At 44.3% G+C, this 24,990-nt stretch overlaps 2 protein-coding genes across 6 annotated transcripts in view; one reads left to right on the forward strand and one right to left on the reverse strand.

The window, feature by feature from the left end:
* LOC138960051 (valine--tRNA ligase-like) overlaps positions 1 to 22,459 on the forward strand; it is a 32,282-nt gene extending 9,823 nt beyond the window's left edge. The window contains exons 9-24 of the mRNA XM_070331773.1: positions 1,340 to 1,519; positions 2,076 to 2,389; positions 9,441 to 9,517; positions 11,721 to 11,781; positions 12,053 to 12,155; positions 12,488 to 12,558; positions 13,092 to 13,217; positions 14,410 to 14,514; positions 14,758 to 14,905; positions 16,225 to 16,352; positions 16,835 to 16,990; positions 17,480 to 17,686; positions 18,560 to 18,671; positions 19,090 to 19,274; positions 20,291 to 20,440; positions 22,014 to 22,459. Of these exons, the coding sequence (XP_070187874.1) occupies positions 1,340 to 1,519; positions 2,076 to 2,389; positions 9,441 to 9,517; positions 11,721 to 11,781; positions 12,053 to 12,155; positions 12,488 to 12,558; positions 13,092 to 13,217; positions 14,410 to 14,514; positions 14,758 to 14,905; positions 16,225 to 16,352; positions 16,835 to 16,990; positions 17,480 to 17,686; positions 18,560 to 18,671; positions 19,090 to 19,274; positions 20,291 to 20,440; positions 22,014 to 22,088 (2,198 nt within the window). The 3' untranslated portion in view covers positions 22,089 to 22,459. The remainder of the gene's footprint in view (positions 1 to 1,339; positions 1,520 to 2,075; positions 2,390 to 9,440; positions 9,518 to 11,720; positions 11,782 to 12,052; positions 12,156 to 12,487; positions 12,559 to 13,091; positions 13,218 to 14,409; positions 14,515 to 14,757; positions 14,906 to 16,224; positions 16,353 to 16,834; positions 16,991 to 17,479; positions 17,687 to 18,559; positions 18,672 to 19,089; positions 19,275 to 20,290; positions 20,441 to 22,013) is intronic.
* Positions 22,460 to 22,647: 188 nt separating this feature from the next.
* The window catches only part of LOC138960069 (DDB1- and CUL4-associated factor 11-like), a 63,073-nt gene continuing 60,730 nt past the window's right edge, over positions 22,648 to 24,990 (reverse strand). For all 5 annotated transcript variants that reach the window (XM_070331829.1, XM_070331812.1, XM_070331820.1 and 2 more), the window contains one exon: positions 22,648 to 24,903. The gene's annotated coding sequence lies outside the window, so the exon portion shown is untranslated. The remainder of the gene's footprint in view (positions 24,904 to 24,990) is intronic.

Below are 24,990 nucleotides of genomic sequence, written 5' to 3' on the forward strand. Positions count from 1 at the left end.
ATCCCGACATGTTTAATTTGATGGAGTCTGTGGCGCATGAAGTGCAGAAAGTGAAGTTTGTTGCACAGACCAAGCAGTCCACGCTGGACAGCTTCTTCAACCAACGCCAGCGTTTGGAATGACTGTCGTTTGTGGCGACAACGAGGCATCCGTGAAGAATGACATTTACACTGAGTTTTCGCTTTTTCCATTTTTGTTTGTTTGAATAGATGTATTTGGTTGCTTCCTTCAGTATCAAACTTAAAGTGCTTGAATCATTAATATCCAGCTTGTGTGTGTGTGTGTGTGTGTGTGTGTGTGTGTGTGTGTGTGTGTGTGTGTGTGTGTGTGTGTGTGTGTGTGTGTGTGTGTGTGTGTTGTGTGCACAGATGGCACAGCACGAGCAGACGACATGAATACTTACGCATGCGCAAACTGTAAATACAGACATGCGCATACATGTACATTTACGGCAGTCACTTCCGGATCGATCACAGCTGATGTGAGTTTGAAACACTTGTTTATCTGACACTCAAATACATATATAATAATCCAAACAACACACATAGAAACATACGAAACAATAGCTTAGCCAGGACGATCGAGTTAAACACGCAAATAATTAAGATGTATATAAACGAAAGCAAAACTAACAGAGACAATGAATCGGCGGCTCGTGGATGATCGCTTTCTTTTCTTCATGAAAACTTGATCGTGTTTTTTGGGGTTTTTTGGAGGAGGAGGGGGCCTGTAATGAATCGGCGGCTCGTGGATGATCGCTTTCTTTTCTTCATGAAAACTTGATCGTGTTTTGGGGGTTTTTTTGGAGGAGGAGGGGGCCTGTAATGAACGGCCACCTGATATTTGCGGTCACCTTTGCTATGACTAATAGGTGACCGGATATGGCAGGTACTACTGTATATCCCCTTTAATTTGGATTTGACAGGAAGTTGGCCAAGATTGAAGCAGAGTGTATGTGGGTCCAGAGAAGAGATTCAGGGCAACAAAGCCATCCCAGGCAAATCAAAAACAAAAACAAACAAAACCAAGAATCAAAAACCAAGAATTGTAGGTTATTGGAACAATTATTGACAAAACAAAACGTTACATTTACAGTACGTCGACCCACTGGTCTTTTAAGTAGACAGACAGACAAACACTTATGATACAAATAATGAACTTATGTCAAAATCAGTGATGAAACTCGCTTGCAAGATGCAGGCGAGGCAATCTTAAGTTTAAGCACAAACAAAACCAAGGTAGACTTTATTCTAATATAAAGATGGGTATTTAGAAACAGATTTCAGAACCTTTCCTTCACAGCTGCCTTTTTTCTCATGTTTACTGTTGTGTTCAACAGATGAAGAAATAGTGATGTCAACAACACGTCTGGAAACGATGCTAGGAGACACAGCGGTAGCAGTCCACCCTGAAGACGATCGTTACGCACACCTGGTTGGTCACAGGGTTCGGCACCCACTCTGCCACCGCTTTCTTCCCATCATTGCTGACACCTTTGTGGACAGAGCATTTGGTTCAGGTGAAACTCCTTGGAAAAGAAAAGAAAAGAAAAATACCATAATTATGTTATTTATACACAGTTACAATCAGACACATTGAAAGACAAGTTGTGTGATGAATGTGAGCCCAGACATGCACACTCACACGCAAGCACGCACACACACAAACACACTCACACACATGTACTTGCAGTCTTGCTTGCATGCACACACTCATACACACACACATGCACACACACACATGCACACACACATGCACACACACACACACTTTCATACACACACATGTTTACACTTTCTCTCTGTCTGACCGAGAGGAAAAAACCCAGAAGATTGCCTTGTTGCACGCTAGAATTGTTGATTTTACGTACAAGCGATTTACAGAACACAGGAGGATCCTCAACTTCTTTTTCTCTTCATTTCAACTTTCATTGTGAACGCGGCGTATGGCTGCCTAAATGGCCAGGTAAAAACGGTCATACATGTAAAAATACATGAGTGTACATGGGAGTTTCAGCCTATGAACGCAGAAGAAGAAGAACTTTCATTGTGATACGAACTTTTCAAACTCCACAGGAGCGGTAAAGATCACCCCAGGCCATGATCCCGTCGATCGAGAAGTGGGTCGCCGACACAGCCTCCCAGCGCTGAGCATCCTGGACGATGAAGGCAAAATCTGCGGTGATGTCCCTCAACTCTTTCACTCCCTGCCACGCTTTGAGGCCCGGGAGATGGTGCGAGGTGCGCTGACGGACCTGGGTCTGTATCGAGGGGAGGTGGACCACGCCATGGTGCTGCCGGTCTGCAGTCGCTCGGGGGACGTGGTGGAAGCCAGGCTGAAAGAGCAGTGGTTTCTGTCATGTCAGGACATGGCTCAGCGCGCTGTGGAGGTGTGTATAAACAGTGGAACCCCCTTTTATGACCCCCCAATTAAGGCAATTTAAGACTCCCCCCTTTTAAGACAGTGTCTTCTCAGATTTCATGTTTATAACCTCTGTAAAACCGCCCTGATATGGCCCTTCGTGGTCGGCTGGGCGTTAAGCAAACAAACAAACAAACCTCTGTGTTACACGACACTTGAGATTGCCACAAGTTCTCAAACGTCGTATAGTTGTGTTCTTTTATTCTACGTCGCCCGTCTTCGCAGCAGCAGAAAACAACTCGTCAAATTGAGTTCGAGGATTTATTCAGCATTCAATACATACAACTGCACAACGTAGCAGAACTCAAATAGAAGCTTTTTTTACATACAAATTGCGCTGGCATATATCAGGCATGGGAATTGTCCGCCGAACGGCGGATTTCCGCCGAATTTTGTTTTTGTTCCGCCGAAAAAGCAAAAGTGTCCGCCGAAACAATAAAGGGGGGAGGCACACAAAAAAAGCACCGGTTACTTTGGCCTTTGCGCAAAAGCCCGCGAAAACTTTCTGTACTTTGTTCACGCACTGCTACCGCCCGCCTCAGTTATTGAACTATTATGTTTGAAAGTAAACCAGATTGCACAGATTGTGTTACAAGTTACATTTTCCTGTTTGTCTCAACAGATAAATTTTTTTACAAATTTAAACCATATATAATACATGTAAGCAAAATTTGGTACATTTTTGTACTAAAAACTCTGATTCTAAAAACAGAATTTAATGGCAAACTTGGAGCTCAGATGACACCAGATTGCACCATCTGGGTTCTTTGGAGAAAAAAAATTTCCGGGGGGGCATGCCCCCGGACCCCCCTAGTAAGGCTAGGCGCTTCGCGCCGTCGACTTGACGCTTCGCGTCTTCAGTTATAAATGTTCCGCCTTTTTTACAATTTTTAATTCCCATGCCTGATATATAGTAAATACTCAATCTCGAGAATATTCCAGACCGAACATGAAACAACTACATTATACGAGCCGTGCATGGACTAAACTAGCGACATTCTCTGTGACGTACATCAAAAGGGCCGACGCACTTAATCCGAACGAACGCCACGAACTCACACTAAGAACAGCATGGTAAACAACTTGTTTTGACAGGACTAGAAAGTTCACCTGCATTCTCGTCCAAGCATAAATATTGTGTTTACAAAATATAATATCGGTACTTTCCCACAAAGTAAAAATAAGTCAACTACATGCAACACACAAAACTGAACCAAAGCTCAGCAACGGTAGCGTTTCCTAACATTACCCCCAACACCAGAAGAAATTTACCTAATTTCTTTCAATCATTGAAACGCTACCTGTACACATGTTATGTATACATAACAGATTGAAATCCAGGTATGTACATTAGTCTGTTGGAGAATGAACACAGTTTTAATCACATACTCGGCTGAGAAAATCTGCTCCAACATTGTCTGAACCTTTGATCGATTCCACTCGCATATCAAAGTTCTGCAAGTACATCACCCACCTCATGATACGATTATTCACAAACTTTGCAGAGTTCAGGTAGGTGAGGGGTTTGTGATCAGTCTGAAGCACGAATTTCACCCCTTGGAGGTAGAGTTCAAATTTCTTGATTCCCCACACGATGGCTAAACACTCTTTCTCCATGGTCGAGTAGTTCTTCTCGGCTCCTGACAGCTTCTTGCTGGCATAGCTGACCGGAAACGGTTTATCTCCATGTTCTTGCATCAGCATGGCGCCGATCCCTTCGTCCGATGCGTCTGTACGCAAGATGAACTCTTTGGCAGTATCAGGAAGGCGTAGCACCGGGTCTCGTGACATCAGGTCGCGCACGGTCTGGTATGCCTTCTCCTGAGCTGGTCCCCAGAGTATTCGGTTGGGGCATCCTTTTCGGGTCATGTCCGACAAAGGCGCCGTTATGGCAGCGAAGTTTGGAATGAACTCTCTGTAGTACCCAGCCAATCCAAGGAAGGATCGCACCTGCTTCTTGGTTTCAGGACGTGGCGCATTGAGGATCTTGGTGACGTTTTCCAACAAAAGCCCCTTTTGACCTTCCTTCAGTGAATGACCTATGAAGTCAACGTTGTCGGTCCCCAAAATGCACTTGCTGGGTCTCACGGTCAGATTGGCTTTTGTCAGGCGGGAAAACAGTTCCCTCAAAGTCTCCAGATGCTCTGCGAAGGTCTCCGTGTGGACTAGCAGATCATCCCAGTAGTACACAACATTCTTCATTCCTTTGAGCATTTTTCGCATTCCCCTCTTCAGGGTAGCACCACTGTTCACCATGCCAAAAGGCATCCGCAGGCACTCATACGTTCCGTCTGGAGTTGCAAAGGCGGTCTTTGGTATGTCCTCTTCGCGCACAGGAATCTGCCAATATCCCTTGCTGAGATCGATCTTTGAGAAGATCTTACTGCCGGTTAACTGTCGGAATAGATCAGTTGCCGTCGGCATTGGTTCAGGGTCAAACACGGTGATCTTATTCACTTTCCTGAAGTCAATGCATACCCTGTTTGTGCCGTCCTTCTTCTTGACCACAACAACGGGAGATGAGTAAGGGGATGATGACTCACGGATGACCCCCATCTTCAACATGTTGTCGATGTCCTTCTTCAAGGATTCCCGAGCCTGAAACGGGATAGGGTATGGTTTTGAGCGAACAGGAACGTCAGATGTGAGGTGGACTTCATGTTCGACCAAGGACGTAGAGCCTGGAACATCAGAGAACCTATGGGTGAAGTCGCCCATAAAATCATGCAGCTCCTTCTGCTGATCTTCTGTCAGGTCAGGTCCTAGCTTGACGTCATCCACTCCCTCTTTCTTGTGGAGGTCTCCCAACTCCAGTAGTTCCTCACCGTCGAACTCGTCTAGTTCGGCTGGTTCTTCCGCACTTGCTGCGACCTGTACTGCTTCCGGAGGTCTCTCCACATACAGTTTCAGGAGGTTAGCGTGGTAGATCTTGGACTTCTTGCCGACATTCACCTTGTAGTCGTTGATCCCTACCACGGCCTCAACCTCGTATGGGCCTTTCCACTGCATCAGTAGTTTGTTGTGATCAGTGGGAAGCAGTATCAGCACTTTGTTACCTGGTGTAAATTTCTTGTTTACGGCTTTGCGGTCGTAGTAGTGCTTTCCACTATCCCGAGACTTTCTCAAGTTTTCTCTCGCAATCTCGAGAGTCTCCTCCAGTTTCTCTCGCAACTCGAACACGTACTGGTAACTGTTCTTCACTTCAGGTGTGTCCACATCTTTCGTCCACAATTCCTTTAGTATCTGCATCGGGCCTCTCACGGTCCGCCCGTACATCAGCTCGAACGGGGAGAATCCAGTGGACTCTTGTGGCACCTCCCTGTATGCAAATAGCAAGGCATTGATGTAGCGATGCCACTGCCTTGGCTGCTCACTGCATAGTTTCTTCAGCGTGGACTTCAGCGTCGCATTGAATTTTTCGACCAGCCCATTGCACATCGGGTGATAGGGTGTCGTAGTCAAGTGACGAATGCTCAGCAGCCTGTTGACCTCTTCCATGCATTCAGAGACAAACTGTGTCCCCAGGTCTGTGAGGATCTCTTCAGGAACCCCAATTCTGCTGAAAATGTCCACAAGTGCCTCGGCAACAGTCTCGGTGTCAATTTTCTTCAGAGGCACAGCTTCTGGGTACCTGGTTGCATAGTCTACCAGGGTCAGTACCCAACGATGACCCTCTTCACTTGGCGGTTTGATCTCGCCGATGAGGTCAATGGCCACCCTCTTGAAAGGTCGGTCGATCAAAGGCATCTTCTGCAACGGCACTTTCGGGACCCTTCCTCGAGGTATGGTTTTCTGGCAAATATCGCACGATCGGCAGAATCGAGTCACATCTGCATGCAGTCCTGGCCAGTAAAACGCAGCCTGGATTCTGTCTGATGTCTTCTTGACACCCAGGTGACCTCCCATAATGGAGTCGTGGGCCACCTCCATCACCTGGCGCCTAAGTGGTTGAGGCACCAGAACTTGACGTAATGGCTTCCCACCGTTGACTCTCGGGTGCTGGAACACTCGGTACAGGATCTTGGCCTTTACTTCAAAGTGCACAGTGCCTTCGCCCTTCGTCATCTCCTTGACAGGACGACTCCTGTACTTTGTCAAGGTCAAATCGGCTTCCTGTAGCTGAATCAGCCGATCCCTGTCCACGACAGCAGTCGCAGAACTGTTGGTGACCCTGAGTGGCGTAGTTGTTTTGTCCTTCTTCGCCTGGGCTCTGGTCGTCACAGCGCTTACAACCTGCGGCTGGTCGCGGCAACGCACAGTTGCTCTGTCATCTCGTAACAGTTCGCTGATATCTTCATTCGCGAATGGCAGTGGGTCTTCCTCCTCAGCAGCAGGCTGAGCTGAGCCCATTCTCCATTCGAAATCAGGGTCATCAGGACGTCTCGCACCCCCAATGTTCCCAATTAGTAGATCGTACAAGGGCTTCTTCAGGCAGACGGCCTCAACTTCTCCGGTGAAGTATGGAGTATCGATCTGGATTTTTACCACTGGTGCCTTCACGCATTTGCTGTCAGCCATGAGCGTCCACTTGAAGTCACCAGTGAACTTCTCTGTTGGCACCAGATCCTCTTTGACAATGACTCCATTGCAGCCCGAATCTCTGAGAACAGTCACTTCCCGCTTCTCAACAAATCCCTTCGACACGGGCATGTTCGACACTGACACAGCTGCGCTGGCGACGACAGAGATTGACTTGCCATTGGCGAGTAGAAGCTGGCCATCAGATATACATTCTTCCAGGTCCGATGGTGTAGCCACTTGCTCGGCAGCCCTTGGAAGTATGACGCTGCTCGCACATACTTGTTGGTTCGAGCCACTCGTTTGCCTCTTGTTGTCGTAATATCTCCGTCGATGTTCTTGCGCTTTGTCATTGACATGTCCGTTATTTTTCTTTTGGGGACAGTTGGCGACTCGGTGGCCCTTGGCATTGCAAAGGAAACACGTTATGTTCTGCCCTTCATTGGATGATGGTGCGGACTCAGTTTGTCCCTTGGCAGGTTGGTTTCCCTGGTTCCCGCTCTTCTGGAAAGGTTTCGATGACTTTGACGTCCCCAGGGTCCTTCCATGAGCAATGAGATAACGCTCAGCAGCATCAGTAATGTCCTTCAAACCCCGCAGTTTTTGCTCTTCCAAGCGGGTCGCCAGGTCCTTCGGGCAGGCATTAAGGAACTGCTCCTTCACGATCAAGTCCCGCAGACTCTCGTATGACTGCTCTTCACCTGATAACTCCACCCACTTCTGCAGGTATGACGACAGGCGCTCCACAAACTGGCTCGGTGTCTCTCCAGACAATGGCTGGCATTCGCGGAAGCGTTGACGGTAGCCCCTTTCAGTGAAGTTGTAGCAACGCAACAGAGCTTCCTTCAGTACATCATAGTCTCTGGCGTCATCGTTTGAGAGTCTAGTGTAGACCTCAAGTGCTGCCCCAGTCAGATGTGCGCTAAGTTGAATCGCCCAGTCGTCGCGCTGCCATCTAGCACTCTCAGCGAACCTCTCGAATCTTGCAAGGTAGCAGTCGATCTGGTCCTTCCCGTCAGCGAATGCTGGAAGTTTCGGTGCCCTGTGTAACATTTGCTGCTGGTTATCTCTTTGGCGTGGTGCCTCGTGCTCGTTTTGAACACGCACCATTTCTGTTTGAAGCTCTAAGCGTTTCGTCTCCATTTCTATCTGGAGCTCTAAGCGTTTCAGCTCAATTTGCCTTTCTTCACGCTGTGCTTCTCTTTCTCTTTCTTTTTCTTCACGCTGCGCTTGTCTTTCTTCACGCTGCGCTTGTCTTTCTTCACGCTGCGCCAGCAGTCGTGTCTGGGACTCGACGAACTCCGTCAACTGCTTGCCTTTTAGTCCCAGTTCAACTCCTTTTTCCCAGAACTCAGCCATTCTGGTCTTTTCCGGTGCGTTCGTCTGTATTCTTTTACAGCCCCGAACGTAGACGAATGTAGTCTTCTAAAAGAACACAGTCTCTACTGCACCTCCGATGCTTCTTTTGTCGCTGTTCACCTTCGTAGACGCAGGCTGCCACCCTCCTCATCTAACGTGACGGCGCACTCTGCTCACGATACGTACACGACGTACCTCAGTCGTATTTCGTAGTATTAATGCACTAGCTCCGCGACGAAGTCCGTCTCGTCCAAACGGCAGCTAACCTCTGTAATCCCGATTCACTCCGGCGTCGCTCACCGTACCGAGCTGCGGCGATTACCAAACTCTTCACCAGTCACACCGAATCCACGGTTCCGTAGTCTCAATACTGATCCCTCAGGATACACCCGATTGATGGCTACCTCCTGTGACTGTCTTGACACTGGTCCTTGTTGCTGGAAAACCCTTGGCGTTAAACGTAGATCCTTGGCTTGGCCCCCAATTGTTACACGACACTTGAGATTGCCACAAGTTCTCAAACGTCGTATAGTTGTGTTCTTTTATTCTACGTCGCCCGTCTTCGCAGCAGCAGAAAACAACTCGTCAAATTGAGTTCGAGGATTTATTCAGCATTCAATACATACAACTGCACAACGTAGCAGAACTCAAATAGAAGCTTTTTTTACATACAAATCGCGCTGGCATATATAGTAAATACTCAATCTCGAGAATATTCCAGACCGAACATGAAACAACTACATTATACGAGCCGTGCATGGACTAAACTAGCGACATTCTCTGTGACGTACATCAAAAGGGCCGACGCACTTAATCCGAACGAACGCCACGAACTCACACTAAGAACAGCATGGTAAACAACTTGTTTTGACAGGACTAGAAAGTTCACCTGCATTCTCGTCCAAGCATAAATATTGTGTTTACAAAATATAATATCGGTACTTTCCCACAAAGTAAAAATAAGTCAACTACATGCAACACACAAAACTGAACCAAAGCTCAGCAACGGTAGCGTTTCCTAACACTCTGTAAATTTACCCTCTTTTCAAAGCTCCATCTTTTTTAGGACCTGATTTTCTCAGGTTTTGGAGGTCTTAAAAGGGGGGTTCCACCATACAGTCTTGTGTTTATATTGTTGACAGGCAGCACAGAGAGGAGAGCTGACATTTTCCGCATCTCACCATGAGGCTGTGTGGTTTGAGTGGCTCACCAAAGTCAGGTCAGTGGAAAGGCTTGTCCTTACTTGAGCCTGAAGTCGACTTTGTGAAGACTTCGCAAAGTCTTTTTAACGAAAAGTCAGTGCTGCCAGCTTCATGAAGTATACTTCGCGTAGTCGACTTGGCCTAGGTAAGGTGAGGCTTAACCTGCTGCTCATGTAATGTGACATTTTTACACCCCCGGTATAGGGGTGTGTATAGGATTCGGTCGATGTGTTTGTTTGTTTGTGTGTTTGTGTTCGCATATAGATCTCAAGAATGAACGGACCGATCGTCACCAAACTTGGTGAACAGGTTCTATACATTCCCGAGACGGTCCTTACAAAAATTGGGACCAGTCAAACACACGGTTAGGGAGTTATTGGTGGATTAAGATTCTACAAGGACTTATAGAGGGACATATTAATGGTCAAAGGGAAATAACCTTCTCAGTTGGTGGCAGTGAGAATGGTAAGGACGGGGGTGTTTTTCCTACCTCGGAGGAATTTCTTGTTTATTCCAAATTCAATCTTTTATGTTCACACATCTGTTTTTGACTCACCTGATTAATCTTTGAGTCTTAGTAATGAGCAGTGTCCATCTGGACGTGAACAAAAAAACTTAACGTTGAGGTTATTTCAGTTGTATTCGAAGCTAGAGCTTTGAAACTTTGCACAGATCTAGGGTATGATGATCTCCTGGGAGGGAGTCTCGAATTAGTATTTTTTTAAAAAGGGGGGTTTAACTGTAATACAACGGTGAGTCATAATTATAAGCATTTGCTTTTCGTGTTAATTTAGGATCTGGGGTTTTTTTTTATACGCCCATAGAGTTTGTGATTGTCAGCAAGACATAGATGGAACACTGGCAGTACAGTCAAACTTGTCTGTACCGACCACCCAAAGGACAGACCAAAAATAGTTGTCATAGACATGCCGTCACTATGGAAAGGTGAAAACACCTTGTTGGGGGAAAAACACCTTGTTGGGGGAAAGCACCTTGTTGGGGGAAAAACACCTTGTTGGGGGAAAAACACCTTGTTGGGGGAAAGCACCTTGTTGGGGGAAAAACACCTTGTTGGGGATCATTCAGGGTGGTTGTAATGGGCAGGTGGTCTTTATCAAGAGGTATTGGTCAGGGCAGGTGGTCTTTATCAAGAGGTATTGGTCAGGGCAAGTGGTCTTTATCAAGAGGTATTCGTCAGGGCAGGTGGTCTTTATCAAGAGGTATTCCTCATGGCAGGTGGTCTTTATCAAGAGGTATTGGTCAGGGCAGGTGGTCTTTATCAAGAGGTATTGGTCAGGGCAGGTGGTCTTTATCAAGAGGTATTGGTCAGGGCAAGTGGTCTTTATCAAGAGGTATTCGTCAGGGCAGGTGGTCTTTATCAAGAGGTATTGGTCAGTGCAGGTTCCACTGTCGAAGCTAAATATTTCATTCCTTCAGTGTCAACAATGTACATGTATCTTGACCTGCACGCAACGTTCCACTGGTTTCTGCAACAAGGAACTGTTTCTAGGCACATATCAAAGAAATTATTTTAATGCTAAAATTGAAAAACATTCAAAGGAATTAGGGATGATGATTATTTATTCACCAATGTACGCCCAGTTTGCTTAGTGCTTTGGTTGTTGTTGTTTTATCTCAGTTATATGTATGCTTTGTATGCTCATTTCATTTGTGCTAGTTTATTTTAGAATGAATTTGTAAAGCGCTTGGAGCCAATTGATGGGAATCGCTCTATAGAAAAGTTATTTATTATTATTATTATTATATTTGAACTCTATATTCAAGGTGTTTGTTGTTGTACATGTACATGTATTTTTTGTAAAGTAAGAAGTGACTTTGAGTCACAGTTTGTTTGTTTGTTTGCTTAACGCCCAGCCGACCACGAAGGGCCATATCAGGGCGGTGCTGCTTTGACATATAACGTGCGCCACACACAAGACAGAAGTCGCAGCACAGGCTTCATGTCTCACCCAGTCACATTATTCTGACACCGGACCAACCAGTCCTAGCACTAACCCCATAATGCCAGACGCCAGGCGGAGCAGCCACTAGATTGCCAATTTTAAAGTCTTAGGTATGACCCGGCCGGGGTTCGAACCCACGACCTCCCGATCACGGGGCGGACGCCTTACCACTAGGCCAACCGTGCCGGTTTGAGTCACAGTCATGATCCTTTGATTTGTTTCTCTCTAACCATGTCATTGGTTTTTGTTTTTTCAGGGACTGGTGTTTATCTCGTCAGCTGTGGTGGGGCCACAGAATTCCTGCGTACAGGTTTCAGGTAATGATTGAAGAGAAAAAAAATCATTTTTAGCTTTTCTTCTGGCTTGTGAACATCTGTAGATTTCCCAATAATGTGTAACTTTTCACTACAAATACCCTTTGGTTTACCTAATAATGGATCTTTCCATTTGTCAAAAATTAAACCTTTCAATAACTAACCCTTGTTTTTGTTTTTGATTCTGGATTTTGGAACGGTAGCGTTTGTATTTTGGAAAAAAATCATGTTCTGGATTTTGGAATGTTGGTGTGATTTGAATGTCTTCTTCCAGACGGACGGGGGTGACATGTGGCTTGCTGCCAGAAGTGAGACAGAAGCGGTCAGCAAGTTCCAACAGCAGCATCCTGACCTCGAGTACCTGTCTGTTGCACAAGGTACTTTTAAGCGTTTCTGTGTGGTTTGTCTGCTTTTCTCACCAAGATTGAAGTGAATGGACTGCACTGCATTTACTTCAACACGTCTTACATTTTACACATGTTGTCTAAATTGCTTTATAAATAAACCTTACATAGCTGGATTAGTTCTCATGGTCCAACCAGAACTGTTACATCCTTCAGTACTCGGTTTTCAGCTAAAATTATTTTGGGTGGATGTTTCAGTTTTGATAAGTAAGCCAATAGCAAATGGGAAGTAACCTTGTGGCATAGATTGTTCTGGCTGGAGTACAATTGTGAATTTTGACATAGAATGCCTGCATTTGTTTCAGATGAAGATGTTTTGGACACCTGGTTTTCTTCTGCCCTGTTGCCGTTTTCAGTTTTTGGTTGGCCTGAAGATGTGAGTGGTTTTTTTTAAATGTTGATACCTGTCTTTCTTTTATTTTTAATTGTTTGTTCCTCTCTTCTTCTTTTTTCGTTTTTTTTCTGATGCCTACATTCTTACATTACATCTGTTAGTGATGTAACCGAGTGCCGAAACACTACGATCACCTCGGGAAGCGAAGTGCAATCAAACAGGATTGAAAATGTTAGGGCTAATTTCTTAGTCCTATAAAAACTGTTATGCAAACCCGAAGGTTTCCATGAACATACAGACAATCGGAAACCACCAGACCCTATCACAAACAGAATTCCACAATACACCGGAGTTGACTTTTAAAGGCCAACAACTCGGGTGCAGAGTCTGCTGCGAAAAGGAGCGGTAGCCTCCCCTGTCACAGTAATATTAAGGAGTCACACTGCAGAGACATACGTTATTTTTATGAACATTATGCTCGGTACACTATTAATTCGAGGTAAGATGCGAGTGAATTAGTACGCTCTGTTCGACGGTAAGCAGTTTCAAGTTAAAGACAACTTTCTCTTCAACAGACCAGTGGCTTGCGTCAATGCTACCCCTTGTCGCTGATGGAGACAGGTCACGACATTCTATTTTTCTGGGTGGCTCGCATGGTCATGCTTGGCTTGGAACTCACCAACACTCTGCCATTCAAACAGGTAACACTGTGTGCTTGTCTTGTGCAGGTGTAACCTGGATAGTGTGATAAATACAGGTGTGGATGGGGTTGTGTTATGAGGAAGATTGGGGTGAGATTGGGGAGAGATTGGGGAGAGATTGAAGACTGGGTGGCCGAGTGGTAACGCACTTGCGCTCGGAATCGAGAGGTTGCGTGTTCGACCCTGGGTCAGGCCGCTATTTTCTCCCCCCTTTCCTAACCTAGGTGGTGGGTTCAAGTGCTAGTCTTTCGGATGAGACGAAAAACCGAGGTCCCTTCGTGTACACTACATTGGGGGTGCACGTTAAAGATCCCACGATTGACAAAAGGGTCTTTCCTGGCAAAATTGTATAGGCATAGCTAAAAATGTCCACCAAATACCCGTGTGACTTGGAATAATAGGCCGTGAAAAGTAGGATATGCGCCGAAATGGCTGCGATCTGCTGGCCGATGTGAATGCGTGATGTATTGTGTAAAAAATTCCATCTCACACGGCATAAATAAATCCCTGCGCTTAGAACTGTACCCACGGAATACGCGCGATATAAGCGTCATATTGATTGATTGATTGAGATTGGGGAGAGATTGGGGTGAGATTAATGGGGTGAGATTGGGGTGAGATTGGGGAGAGCATTATTTTCCCTCTTGGGAGCAAGACCATGTTTGGACTGGAGTGCGGACAGCAAGAAAGATCATTACAGTTCGATGTCGTCGTGGTATTTTGGCGTAACTCGATTCTTAGCGATTTTGATGTTTTGGTGCTTTAGTAAATCATTCTCCATGAGAAAATGTCTCTTAAATACGATTGATAATACATGATTTAACATTCTTTTATCTTTCTATTAATACCAGGAACGAATATAAACACTATTTCATAATAAAAATAATCTGTTTTGTCCTCCTGAAAAGCTGTTTAAGATGAGTTAGGCCAAAACTCCACGATGACGTTGAGTTGTAGTTTGCATGTCTGTGCTTCTCAGAGTCATATGGGATATAGACGTGAGAGCTGTCCATCTCAGGATCTCGTTCAAAGTTTCACATGCGTGTGTCTTCATATTTTGTATGTGTACCTGTTCACCTTTTGCTTTTTATTGATTTCCTCAGGTATTTTAGACATTTTCTTAGCGATACACAGACACACGCGCACTTTCTTGAAAAAATGGATCTTTAAAAGCAAGATGTGTTTGACTCAGGTGCTGTTGCATGGAATCGTGCGTGATGTTCATGGTCGCAAGATGAGCAAATCACTTGGGAACGTCATAGACCCACTGGACGTCATTCATGGGGCAACACTGGAGGTAATATTATTACTACTTTATGTGTAGACCTGTCAACAAACAGGTGTACTGACATGTTTATTTGCAGTGTCAGCTAGTTGTGCTCCAAGTCATCTTTTGGAATACAAGAAATTTGCACAGGAATTTCTCTCTTTTATAACACTGGGAAAAGCATACTTAGGGGCGTGGAGATAGTGAGAATTTATCTTTATGGGCTGGACAGTGAATTTTTTCACTAGTTCTTCTGTCGTTTTATATGTGTAGGAGCTGCACAGTAAAGTGGACGTTGCTCGGCTGAGTAAAGAGGAAATCAAGATGACGCGGGACGGACAAAAGAAAGACTTTCCAAACGGTATCCCTGAATGCGGCACTGACGCTCTGCGATTTACACTGTGTGGCTATGACTTCAAAGGTATCGTGTGTGTGTGTGTGTGTGTGCCTTGTTGGGTGTGTGTGTGTGTGTGTGTGTGTGTATGTGCGTGCGTGTGTGTGTGTGTGCCTTGTTGGGTGTGTGTGTACAGTCGAACCCACTTAAAACGAACACGCTAGTTACGAATTTTGACTTATAACGTATTAGTTTTAAGTTCCCAACTGAATACCTCTTTCTTCATGCTTAAAAAAAATGCTTGAAACGAATTCTTTGTAACGAATTTATGCTTATAACGAGCACTTTTTAGATTCCCAAGCATGCATAATGTCTGTAATTTACTCACGCTTATGACGAAATCTTTAAACTCGTCCCGAGATCGACATATCATGGGAATTTGAGAAGTTTGAATACATGTGTCAAAGTCTTCCCTTGCGTCGACTGCTTGAACCATTGCTCAACCGATCACTGAATAAAGTTAAACTGATTACACTGTACTCACAAAACAATTCCAAATTTAGAATCAAAGTGATTGATAGCTCTGACACTGAACATGAATGACTGACTGACGTTTATTTCCTTCGCGAATACCAAAAAACGAAACATCAATATGTTTTGAACGGAAGCCATTGCCAAAAAAATATAGATGCCAGAGTGGTCAAGGGAAACCCACACTCTCAACGTTTGCGTTCGCCGGTTCGCGATAGTTTATCAGTCAGTCAGTGCTTTCGATTTGGATTTGAACATCATGTTGCAACAAAAAAAAAACTAAATTGGCCAAGGTTTGCTACCCGTCGCCAAGGTAAGTGATTCCGGACAAATGATAGGAACACCGCGAATGTGGACAGTGTCAGTGTGTGTGTGTGTGACCAAAAACGTAACAACTGGATGAAACATCTGTGTGCTCACTCTCACTCAAACTCAACAATCATCACTCAACATGAGACACACATGAACATGTACCTGAATATGTCACTTTATTGTCCAAACATGAAGCAGCATGAAAGTTGCCAAAGAAACAAATGGAAACACCATAAAATGTACAAGACTTAAAAAAAACAAAAAACAAAAAAAAATCAATCAATTTTCTTAATACGAATTTTGGTTAAGACGAACTTTTTTTCCGATCCCCAGTGATTCGTCTTAAGCGAGTTCGACTGTATGTGCGTGCGTGTAAGTGTGTTTGTGTTGATCTTCAAGGGAATATTAATTATGCATCTGGGAGAACAATTGAGTATACAGCAATTTGCTCTATGTATCTAGGAAAACAGTTGAAGAATACAACCTGCATAATTCCCTTACTCTGTTAATCAGGTTTGTTCATGCTTTTATGTTCTGTGGTGTTGTTGCTTTTCTTTTTTTAGCGGATGCAGTGCAGATGGATGTGCTACACACGCGGACATACAGACTGTTCTGCAACAAGATCTGGCAAGCGTTCCGCTTCACACAGCAACACTTCCACGGAGACTTCACACCGCTTGACACTTTTACAGTAGGTTGTGAGTTGCATGCACTTGTCTTGGCGTTGGAGTGCATCTCATTTTCAGCGTGCGTGCCAGTGTTTCACTTCACTTTAGTTCTATCTGTTCGTGTGTGCATTCGCAGTAAGAAAAATGTTTGCAGTGGAACCCCCTTTTTACGACCTCCAACAATCTGAGAAAAGCAGGCCTTAAAAGGAAGGGAGTCTTGAAATGGAGGTCAATTTAAAGGGGTTATGAACAGAACATCTTATAAAACACAGGAGTCTTAAATTTGGGGTCTTTAAAAGTGGGTTCCAGTGTATCTGATATTGTGTGCATTCGCAGTAAGAAAAATGTATTGTGACATTCACTTTTGCACACACACACACACACACACACACACACACACACACACACACACACACACACACACACACACACACACACACACACACACACACACACACATTCACATTTAGCTGATGTGTTAATATCCTTGTTTTGTTTTCTCCAGCTGTCAGGATGTGAAGGGGCGGTGGACATGTGGATCCTGAGCGCTCTGAGCCGGATGGTGGAGGACTGTGACCAAGCCTTCACCTCCCTCAGCCTGCACCACGCCACCAGGGCGCTCCACACCTTCTGGCTCACCCACTTCTGTGACGTCTACCTGGTCAGTTCTCTCTCTCATGCTTTTCCTGCCTGCCATTTCGCAGGTCGAGCGCTCGAGAACGTTTTATTTCTGCGCAAGGGATGATGAAAGTATTTTAACTCTAAATTCTCTTGAATTAAACTCTGACTATAACAATCGTATTCTACTTCGTTGTCGTCACACATTTCTTCACTAGTAATCAATACCTGTTTCGTCTGTCAAACGGGATCGCATCCCTTATTGGCTGACATTTTGTCCGCCATCTTGAAATCGCTTGCACAAATTTTCACCATTAAAAGTAATCACATGAAATTGTATTAGTTACTTCATGTAAATCAAGTTTTCTTTGTTTTTTCCCCTGTATGTCTGTGCCTTCTTTCATTCATTCCTTCTTCCATCTGTTTTCTTTCTATTTTTTCTTTGTATCTTTCTTTGTATCCTTCTTTTTTTATTTCTTTCTTTCTGTCTCTTTTCATTATCTTATACCCATTCTATTTGACTACTGTGCAGGAATACTGCAAAACAGTGTTTGAGTCAGAAAGCAACGAGCGTCAGGAGGCTGTTCGTCAAATGCTCTACCTGGTTACCGACACCTTTCTCAGAGCCCTGAGTCCCTTCATGCCTTACCTGACTGAAGAACTGTTCCAAAGACTGCCTGCAAAGAGGGTTGAGAGGGGTGAGAGTGTGTGTATAGCACCCTACCCACAGCCACAGCAGGTAAGGGAGGATTTTGTGAGAGTGGAAGAGTGTGTGTGTGGGGGTGGGTGCGTGTGTGGGGAGTGTGTGTGTAGGGGGGGGTGAGTGGGTCTATATGTGTGTGTGGGTGCATGTGTATGTGTCGGTGTGTGTGCATGTGTAGCTGACTGAAGAACTGCTCCAAAGACTGCCTGCAAGGAGGGGTGAGAGTGTGTGTATAGCACCCTACCCACAGCCACAGCAGGTAAGGGAGGATTGTGTGGGAGAGGGAGAGTGTGTGTATAGCACCCTATCAATCAATCAATCAATATGAGGCTTATATCGCGCGTATTCCGTGGGTACAGTTCTAAGCGCAGGGATTTTTTTTTTTTTTTTTTTTAAGGGAGGATTGTGTGGGAGAGGGAGAGTGTGTGGGGGAGTGTGTCAATTTATTATACACCTTTTTATGTGATTAATGTCTAATTGACATGTATGTGTCCCTGCGATATGACCCCTGTTCTGTGTTTTGTCAGTAAACATTAAAAGAAGCATTTGTTATAAATGTATTGGTAAACTTAATTAACGGTGCGACGGATGCGTGTGAAGCATGTTTGAATCATGGATGTTCAAATGCTGTGTGGAGTACGCTCATTTTGTTGAAAATACACCCAAGTTTGTTTGAGAATACTCCAAGTGCAAAACAGGGGTTTGGATTGGATTGGATTGGATAAGATTTACAGTCCAGTGAGGTTACCCTCATGGAAATTCGGGCTGCTTTCTCCCCGGGGAAAGCAAGCTGCCATACATACGGCGCTACTCTTATTTTTTTTTCCTGCATGCGTGTATTCATGTTCCCAGGTCTGGTCAATGTATTGTTGAAAGCTTTCACAAAACAAATGTCATTGGTGTGTTCAGTTTCAGTGGCAGAACGAAACAGTGGAGCAAGAGATGAGAGAAGTGCTGGAGATTGTTCAGCATGTTCTGTCCATTCGCCACCAGTACAGCATCACAAAGCCTTTTCTGCCAGGTACATTTACTTTCATTTTTCATTTTCATTCTCATTTTATTTTCATAACCTTATTGTCTCATCACTGGGAAATTCGGGTCGTTTCCTCCCAGTTGATAGCTAGCAGCAACAGAGTCGCGCTTCCCAGGTGTGTGCGTATTTAGGTGTAATCAGCCACCTGCACTTATGGCAGAATGACCAAGGTCCTTTACGTGCCACTGTGGTGAACATCTCTTGAGTCTTCACATAAAGTTGACCCGTGTCCGTCCCGGCCCGGATTTGAACCGATGACCCGAGGATCACAAGTCCAGTGCTCTACCAACCAAGCTACCGGGCCCTGTGGGTGCATGTGTGTGTGGGAGTGTGTTTCTATCCATCTGGTTGTATATTTTCCTTATGCTTACGTTATTTATATTATGATCTTGTGGTGCACGTGCAGTGTACATTGGTGTGGAGAGCACAGAGCATCAGAGCACAGTGGAAAAGTACCGGAGTGTGGTGTGTAAACTGTGCAAGGCAGTCCCTGTACACGTCATCACTGACACACACAGCACACAGTCTGCACCCACCGGCTGTGCCTCCAGCGTCGTCAGCACAACGTGTCAGTTACACGTACAGCTTAAGGTGAGTGGGGGAAGGGGGGGGGGGGATGGGGGGGATGGAGGGAGGATTGTGGTGTGTAAACTGTGCAAGGCAGTTCCTGTACACGTCATCACTGACACACACAGCCTGCACCCACCGGCTGTGCCACCAGCGTCATCAGCACAACGTGTCAGTTACATGTACAGCTTAAGGTGAGTGGAGGGGGAGGGAATGGAGGAAGGATTGTGGTGTGTAAGCTTAAGGTGAGTGGGGGAGGGGGGGGGGGCGGGGAATGGAGGGAGGATTGTGGTGTGTAAGCTGTGCAAGGCAGACCCTGTACACGTCATCACTGACACACACAGCACACAGTCTGCACCCACTGGCTGTGCCACCAGCGTCGTCAGCACAACGTGTCAGTTACACGTACAGCTCAAGGTGAGTGGGAAGGGGATTCGGAGGGAAGAAACGGAGGGAATAAAGAGATCGAGACAGTAGACGATTTTAGGAAATAACATTTTCAAGCATTTATGAGTAGTGAGACAGTTGAGGGTCTCAGTCGACCAAAACTGGGTGCATTCCCTGTAGGTGCATTTGCTATAGGCGTTTTTCCTGTGTACTTGCTTTTCCTTGGCAACACTGAGGCAAGCTACATGTGACATTGTCGGCCACTCACTAGCAAGCAGCTTGTCTCCGCACTTGGTCGGTGATCTGTGCCAGCAAAATCATGCGAATGACTGACATCTCAGTGAGAATTTGTTCTGATCTGTGCTTTCTAAACTGTCCGCTCCATATAACGCTCTTTTCATTTGAAAATGCACACATCGGCGCTAACTATCGGCATTGTGAACATGTGGAACTGTTTGGCTTGAAGTCGGTGGGGAAGGATTGCTTTCTATGAATTAATGAGTGAGAGACGAAAGGGATGTGGAATATGTATGCAAGGTTGTGAGAGTTCAGGAAGATATTCATGGACCACTTGACAAAAACCTTTGTTGTACATGCATATATCAGATCCCAAATCTTGAAGGCCTTGATTCATTTTTTTCTGTTCGTAACAGGGCCACGTTGATTTCACCCGTGAGCTGGAGCGATTGTCTCAGCGCAAGCAGAAGCTGGTTGAACAGCAGCAGAATGTAGCGAGCAAACTGTCCAAGCTGATGAAGAAGGGCAAAGGTCACATACCTGCCGTGCAGAAACTACAGGCCAAGGTCAGTAATAGAACAAAATTGTTTGCGATATCCCGATTTAGCCCTGTGTGAGGTTCATGGTCCTACTGAGTGAATCTCCAACTGTCGCTTGTCTTTCAGTATGTGATGTCACTTCCACGGGGTTAGTTAGGGACTATGCTGGGTCATGTGTGTGTATAGCTATGTAAGGTTATCAAAAATGAGCTTTAGAAATTATTATGTCAGTATTTAATTAAGAGTCAGACTTCTATATTAGAATACAAAATACAGAATATTTCATTGCACAAGGTTGGGAATTTGTTTTGTCAATTGCAGTTTAGAAACATTCACTCCAGCCAAGCACACCCAACACACACAGCTATAAAAGCAAGAGGCGAAGCCTTTAAGGCTCACGTAAGAAATCGACAAACAGTAACACAAACTCAATCACTCCGTCACACACACACACAGTACACACACACACACACACACACACACACACACACACACACACACACACACACACACACATACACACACGTCAATGTAATATGACGTCTTCAAATGTTAAAGTTTCTACCACAGACATACATACATACATACATACGCACGCACAGACAGACAAAAGTTAGCATCGCATAGGCTACACTTTGTGAGCCAAAAAGTATATTGCATATGGAGAAGACCAAGAAAGTAAAAGTTTGTTATCACTTGATTTGGTTTACATCTGCTTAGCTGTGCTGTGAAGATCCTGAACAGATAGAACACAAAGTAAAGTAGTGTGCTCCTTAGCTTCAGTTCTCAGTTGATTCTGGACAAAATAGGGAAATATGCGGAAGTGACATTGTGTGTCTGTGCTAAGTAAGCAGCTGTGAAGGATACTTTGTGTCGGTGCTAAGTAAGCAGCTGTGAAGGATACTTTGTGTCGGTGCTAAGTAAGCAGCTGTGAAGGATACTTTGTGTCTGTGTGTGTGTAAAGACAGATCTTGATGTTAACCTTCTCTGATAACCGTAGAATCCATCCTGAATAGCCAAATCGATGTTAACCTTCTCCGATAACCGTAGAATCCATCCTGGATAGCTTGATAGATGTTATTGTTAAGCTACTCTGATAACCGTAGAATCCGTCCTGAATAGCTAAATAGATGTTAACCTCTGATAACCATAGAATCCATCTTGAATAGCCAAATCGATGTTAACCTTCTCCGATAACCGTAGAATCCATCCTGGATAGCTAAATAGATGTTATTGTTAAGCTACTCTGATAACCGTAGAATCCGTCCTGAATAGCTAAATAGATGTTAACCTCTGATAACCATAGAATCCATCCTGAATAACCAAATAGATGTTAACCTTCTTTGATAACCGTAGAATCCATCCTGAATAGCTAAATAGATGTTAACCTTCTCTGATAACCGTAGAATCCATCCTGAATAGCTAAATAGATGTTAACCTTCTTTGATAACCGCAGAATCCATCCTGAATAGCCAAATAGATGTTAACCTTCTCTGATAACCATTGAATCGGTCCGGCATAGCCAAATAGGCTGAAGGGACATGTAACACCAACAGCCAACCAACCATTCCCTGGTAACACCTCTGGATTTGTTGGGCAGGAGGAGTCGCTGACAGCCCAGCTGAAACTTATCGCAGCCAGCATGGAGGGGGTGTCCAAGATGAGGGATAGCTAACGCTGTCGACCCCTTTACTTTACACTCCAGGGCTGCCAGTCAGCTGAGAATGAGAGTCATGTGTTGAAGCTGCAGTTACTTGAAGTGATGAGCTCAGCTGTCTGAATTGTTATTTATTGCTCAGACACTGCTATACTGTGCTATACTACAGTATACTGCTGTGAAGGAGAAGGACTGATGATGATCCTTTAGAGGACTATGTTTAGCGGAGTGCAGTGATAAGATGTGTCCTTGCATGCTACATGGAGTGTAAATGCCATTTGTGTATGTGTTGTAAAGTAAATGAAAGCATTCGATGGAAGTACATGTATGTATCGTGAGTTTGTCTGGGAAATATACAGTGAGAAGATACAACTGGTTGTTCTGTTATGCTTGTTATGTGGTTCAGTGGTACACTTGCACACACACACACACACTCTTGTATGCATATATACAGAAACACCCAAACATGCACGCACACACACATTCACACTGGTTCAGTGCTAAGGTTATTCACACATACACACACATACTACACGTACATACTACTCACAAACACACACACTACTCAAACTATAAACTCATTTGCACTCATTTTATTCCATGAATCAACATCAAGAGAATATAAAAGTATTCTAAGATGTGAAACATAATTTCAACCAGCAAACCATACAAGCACAATATTAAGTTATATTACAATCCACGGCATCAATGTGATTTGTTTGCTTTGAATATACACGCGGTTTTCAAATCCACACTAGCTCATTGTGTTAATTTTTTGTGAAACTAACCAATCAAGAGCAACTGACACAAAGCTGAGTTTTTCACAAGATGTGAGTGTTTTTCTTGGTGACTGCACAGTCTATTTCTCTCTCTCTCTCTCTCTCTCTCTCTCTCTCTCTCTCTCTCTCTCTCTCTCTCTCTGTGTCTCTCTCTCTCTCTCTCTCTGTCTCTCTCTCTCTATGTCTCTCTCTCTCTCTCTCTCTCTCTCTCTCTCTCTCTCTCTCTCTCTCTCTCTCACACACGCACACACACCAGGCATGGGAACTCTCAGATTATACAGAATTTTCAGAGATTGTGGAATCTGGTTTCGGATGATCAAAATTAATTTGAGATGATCTGAAAATTCTGTCTGAATACTGATTTCAGTTTTTGACGGTACTATACTTCTCACTTTAACGGTTGTACTATTGCCTGCAAATCCACCCAGAAGCTTCTTTCTTTCTTTCTTTGGTGTTTTACGTCGTTTTCAACCACGAAGGTTATATCGCGACGGGGGAAGGGGGGAGATGGGATAGAGCCACTTGTCAATTGTTTCTTGTTCACAAAAGCACTAATCAAAAATTTGCTCCAGGGGCTTGCAACGTAGTACAATATATTACCTTACTGGGAGAATGCAAGTTTCCAGTACAAAGGACTTAACATTTCTTACATACTGCTTGACTAAAATCTTTACAAAAATTGACTATATTCTATACAAGAAACACTTAACAAGGGTAAAAGGAGAAACAGAATCCGTTAGTCGCCTCTTACGACATGCTGGGGAGCATCGGCTAAATTCTTTCTCGTCCCAACCAAAATGGGACTCCCCCTAACCCGCGGGGGGTCCTCAGAAGCTGCCTGGATGATGAATATGGTCAGATGTGTAGGTATTAGACTTTTGAAGCAAAGGGATATTGAACACTCGACTGAGAGAGAGAGAGAGCAGAAGAAATCTCCAGTTTCAGCTGTTTTTAGCTAGCCCTGTTTCACTGCCCGAAGCCAGCAAGCACGCACACACACACACTCACTCAGACACACGCACTTAGACACACACCCTCACAAACAAACACTGTTCCACTGCCTCAAGCAAGCAAGCATGCACACACACATGCATGCATGAATGCACACACACTCACTCAGACACACACACACACACATTTATAACTGCATACTCTGTGGTACATTTACCACAACAGCACACCCAAGATACACAGCTTTTCCTGAGTAAACAAGATCTTTCTTTATTTATTTGGTGTTTAACGTCGTTTTCAACCACGAAGGTAATGGGTCACTCTCCTGAAAACTGGTCAGATGTGTGACTTGAGTGCCCAAAAATAAAGTTAGTCAAAATTGAAATATTTTGGTGTGTTTGGTTTGTTTAACATCTCAACTTTCCAACACAAGGTTTTGAAAAGCAAGATAAACTTTTGGAAATGTTGTAATTTAAGATAATGTGTTGAAGGTTGCCTCGTCTCGCGTGTAACACAGGACACCATTAGAGGCACATTTTTACTCTTATCATAAAAAATACAAGTGATTATCATGCAATTTCCAATGAGATACAATAGAAATTGCTTCATAGAAGTACCAGAAGTTTCAAAATATACCATACACTTACATAATGGGGGGATTACTATGAGGACGCCAGATCAACAATTTCCTCATTTACAGAAAACCTTTCCAGCAAGTGATCAGATATTGCTATCTGCAAAATTGTATGATTTAAAGAATCTCCATGAATACTTAAAACAGGAATATGGACATACTTTGAAAAATCTTGGTAATACATGCAGATATTCATCAAATGACACAGAACGTCTCGCGTGTAATCATGGACACCGCAAACAAACACAGACACCAATATCAGTTAACCATGGGTTTATTTCAGTCAAAACGAAACAACTTTTTATTGAAATGTGTGTCTGCCACGTCTGTCAAGAGTTGGGACAGGCAGCACCTCAACTACTTCCTCAAACTTCACAAAAAATATCTCCTCCACAGCAGGCCACACAAACGATGATCCTTGTTTCCTAAGTAAACGGACAACCACCCCATTCCCATCCAGTGTGTCAATCTGTGGACAAACAAATGAACCTTTCTTAAAATAGAAAAATTAAAAATAGTAACTGAAAAGGTTTACATCATGAATTAAAAATACAAG

The sequence above is a fragment of the Littorina saxatilis genome, linkage group LG1, assembly GCF_037325665.1.
Source record: "Littorina saxatilis isolate snail1 linkage group LG1, US_GU_Lsax_2.0, whole genome shotgun sequence".
In the NCBI taxonomy this organism is placed as follows: Eukaryota; Metazoa; Mollusca; class Gastropoda; order Littorinimorpha; family Littorinidae; genus Littorina; species Littorina saxatilis.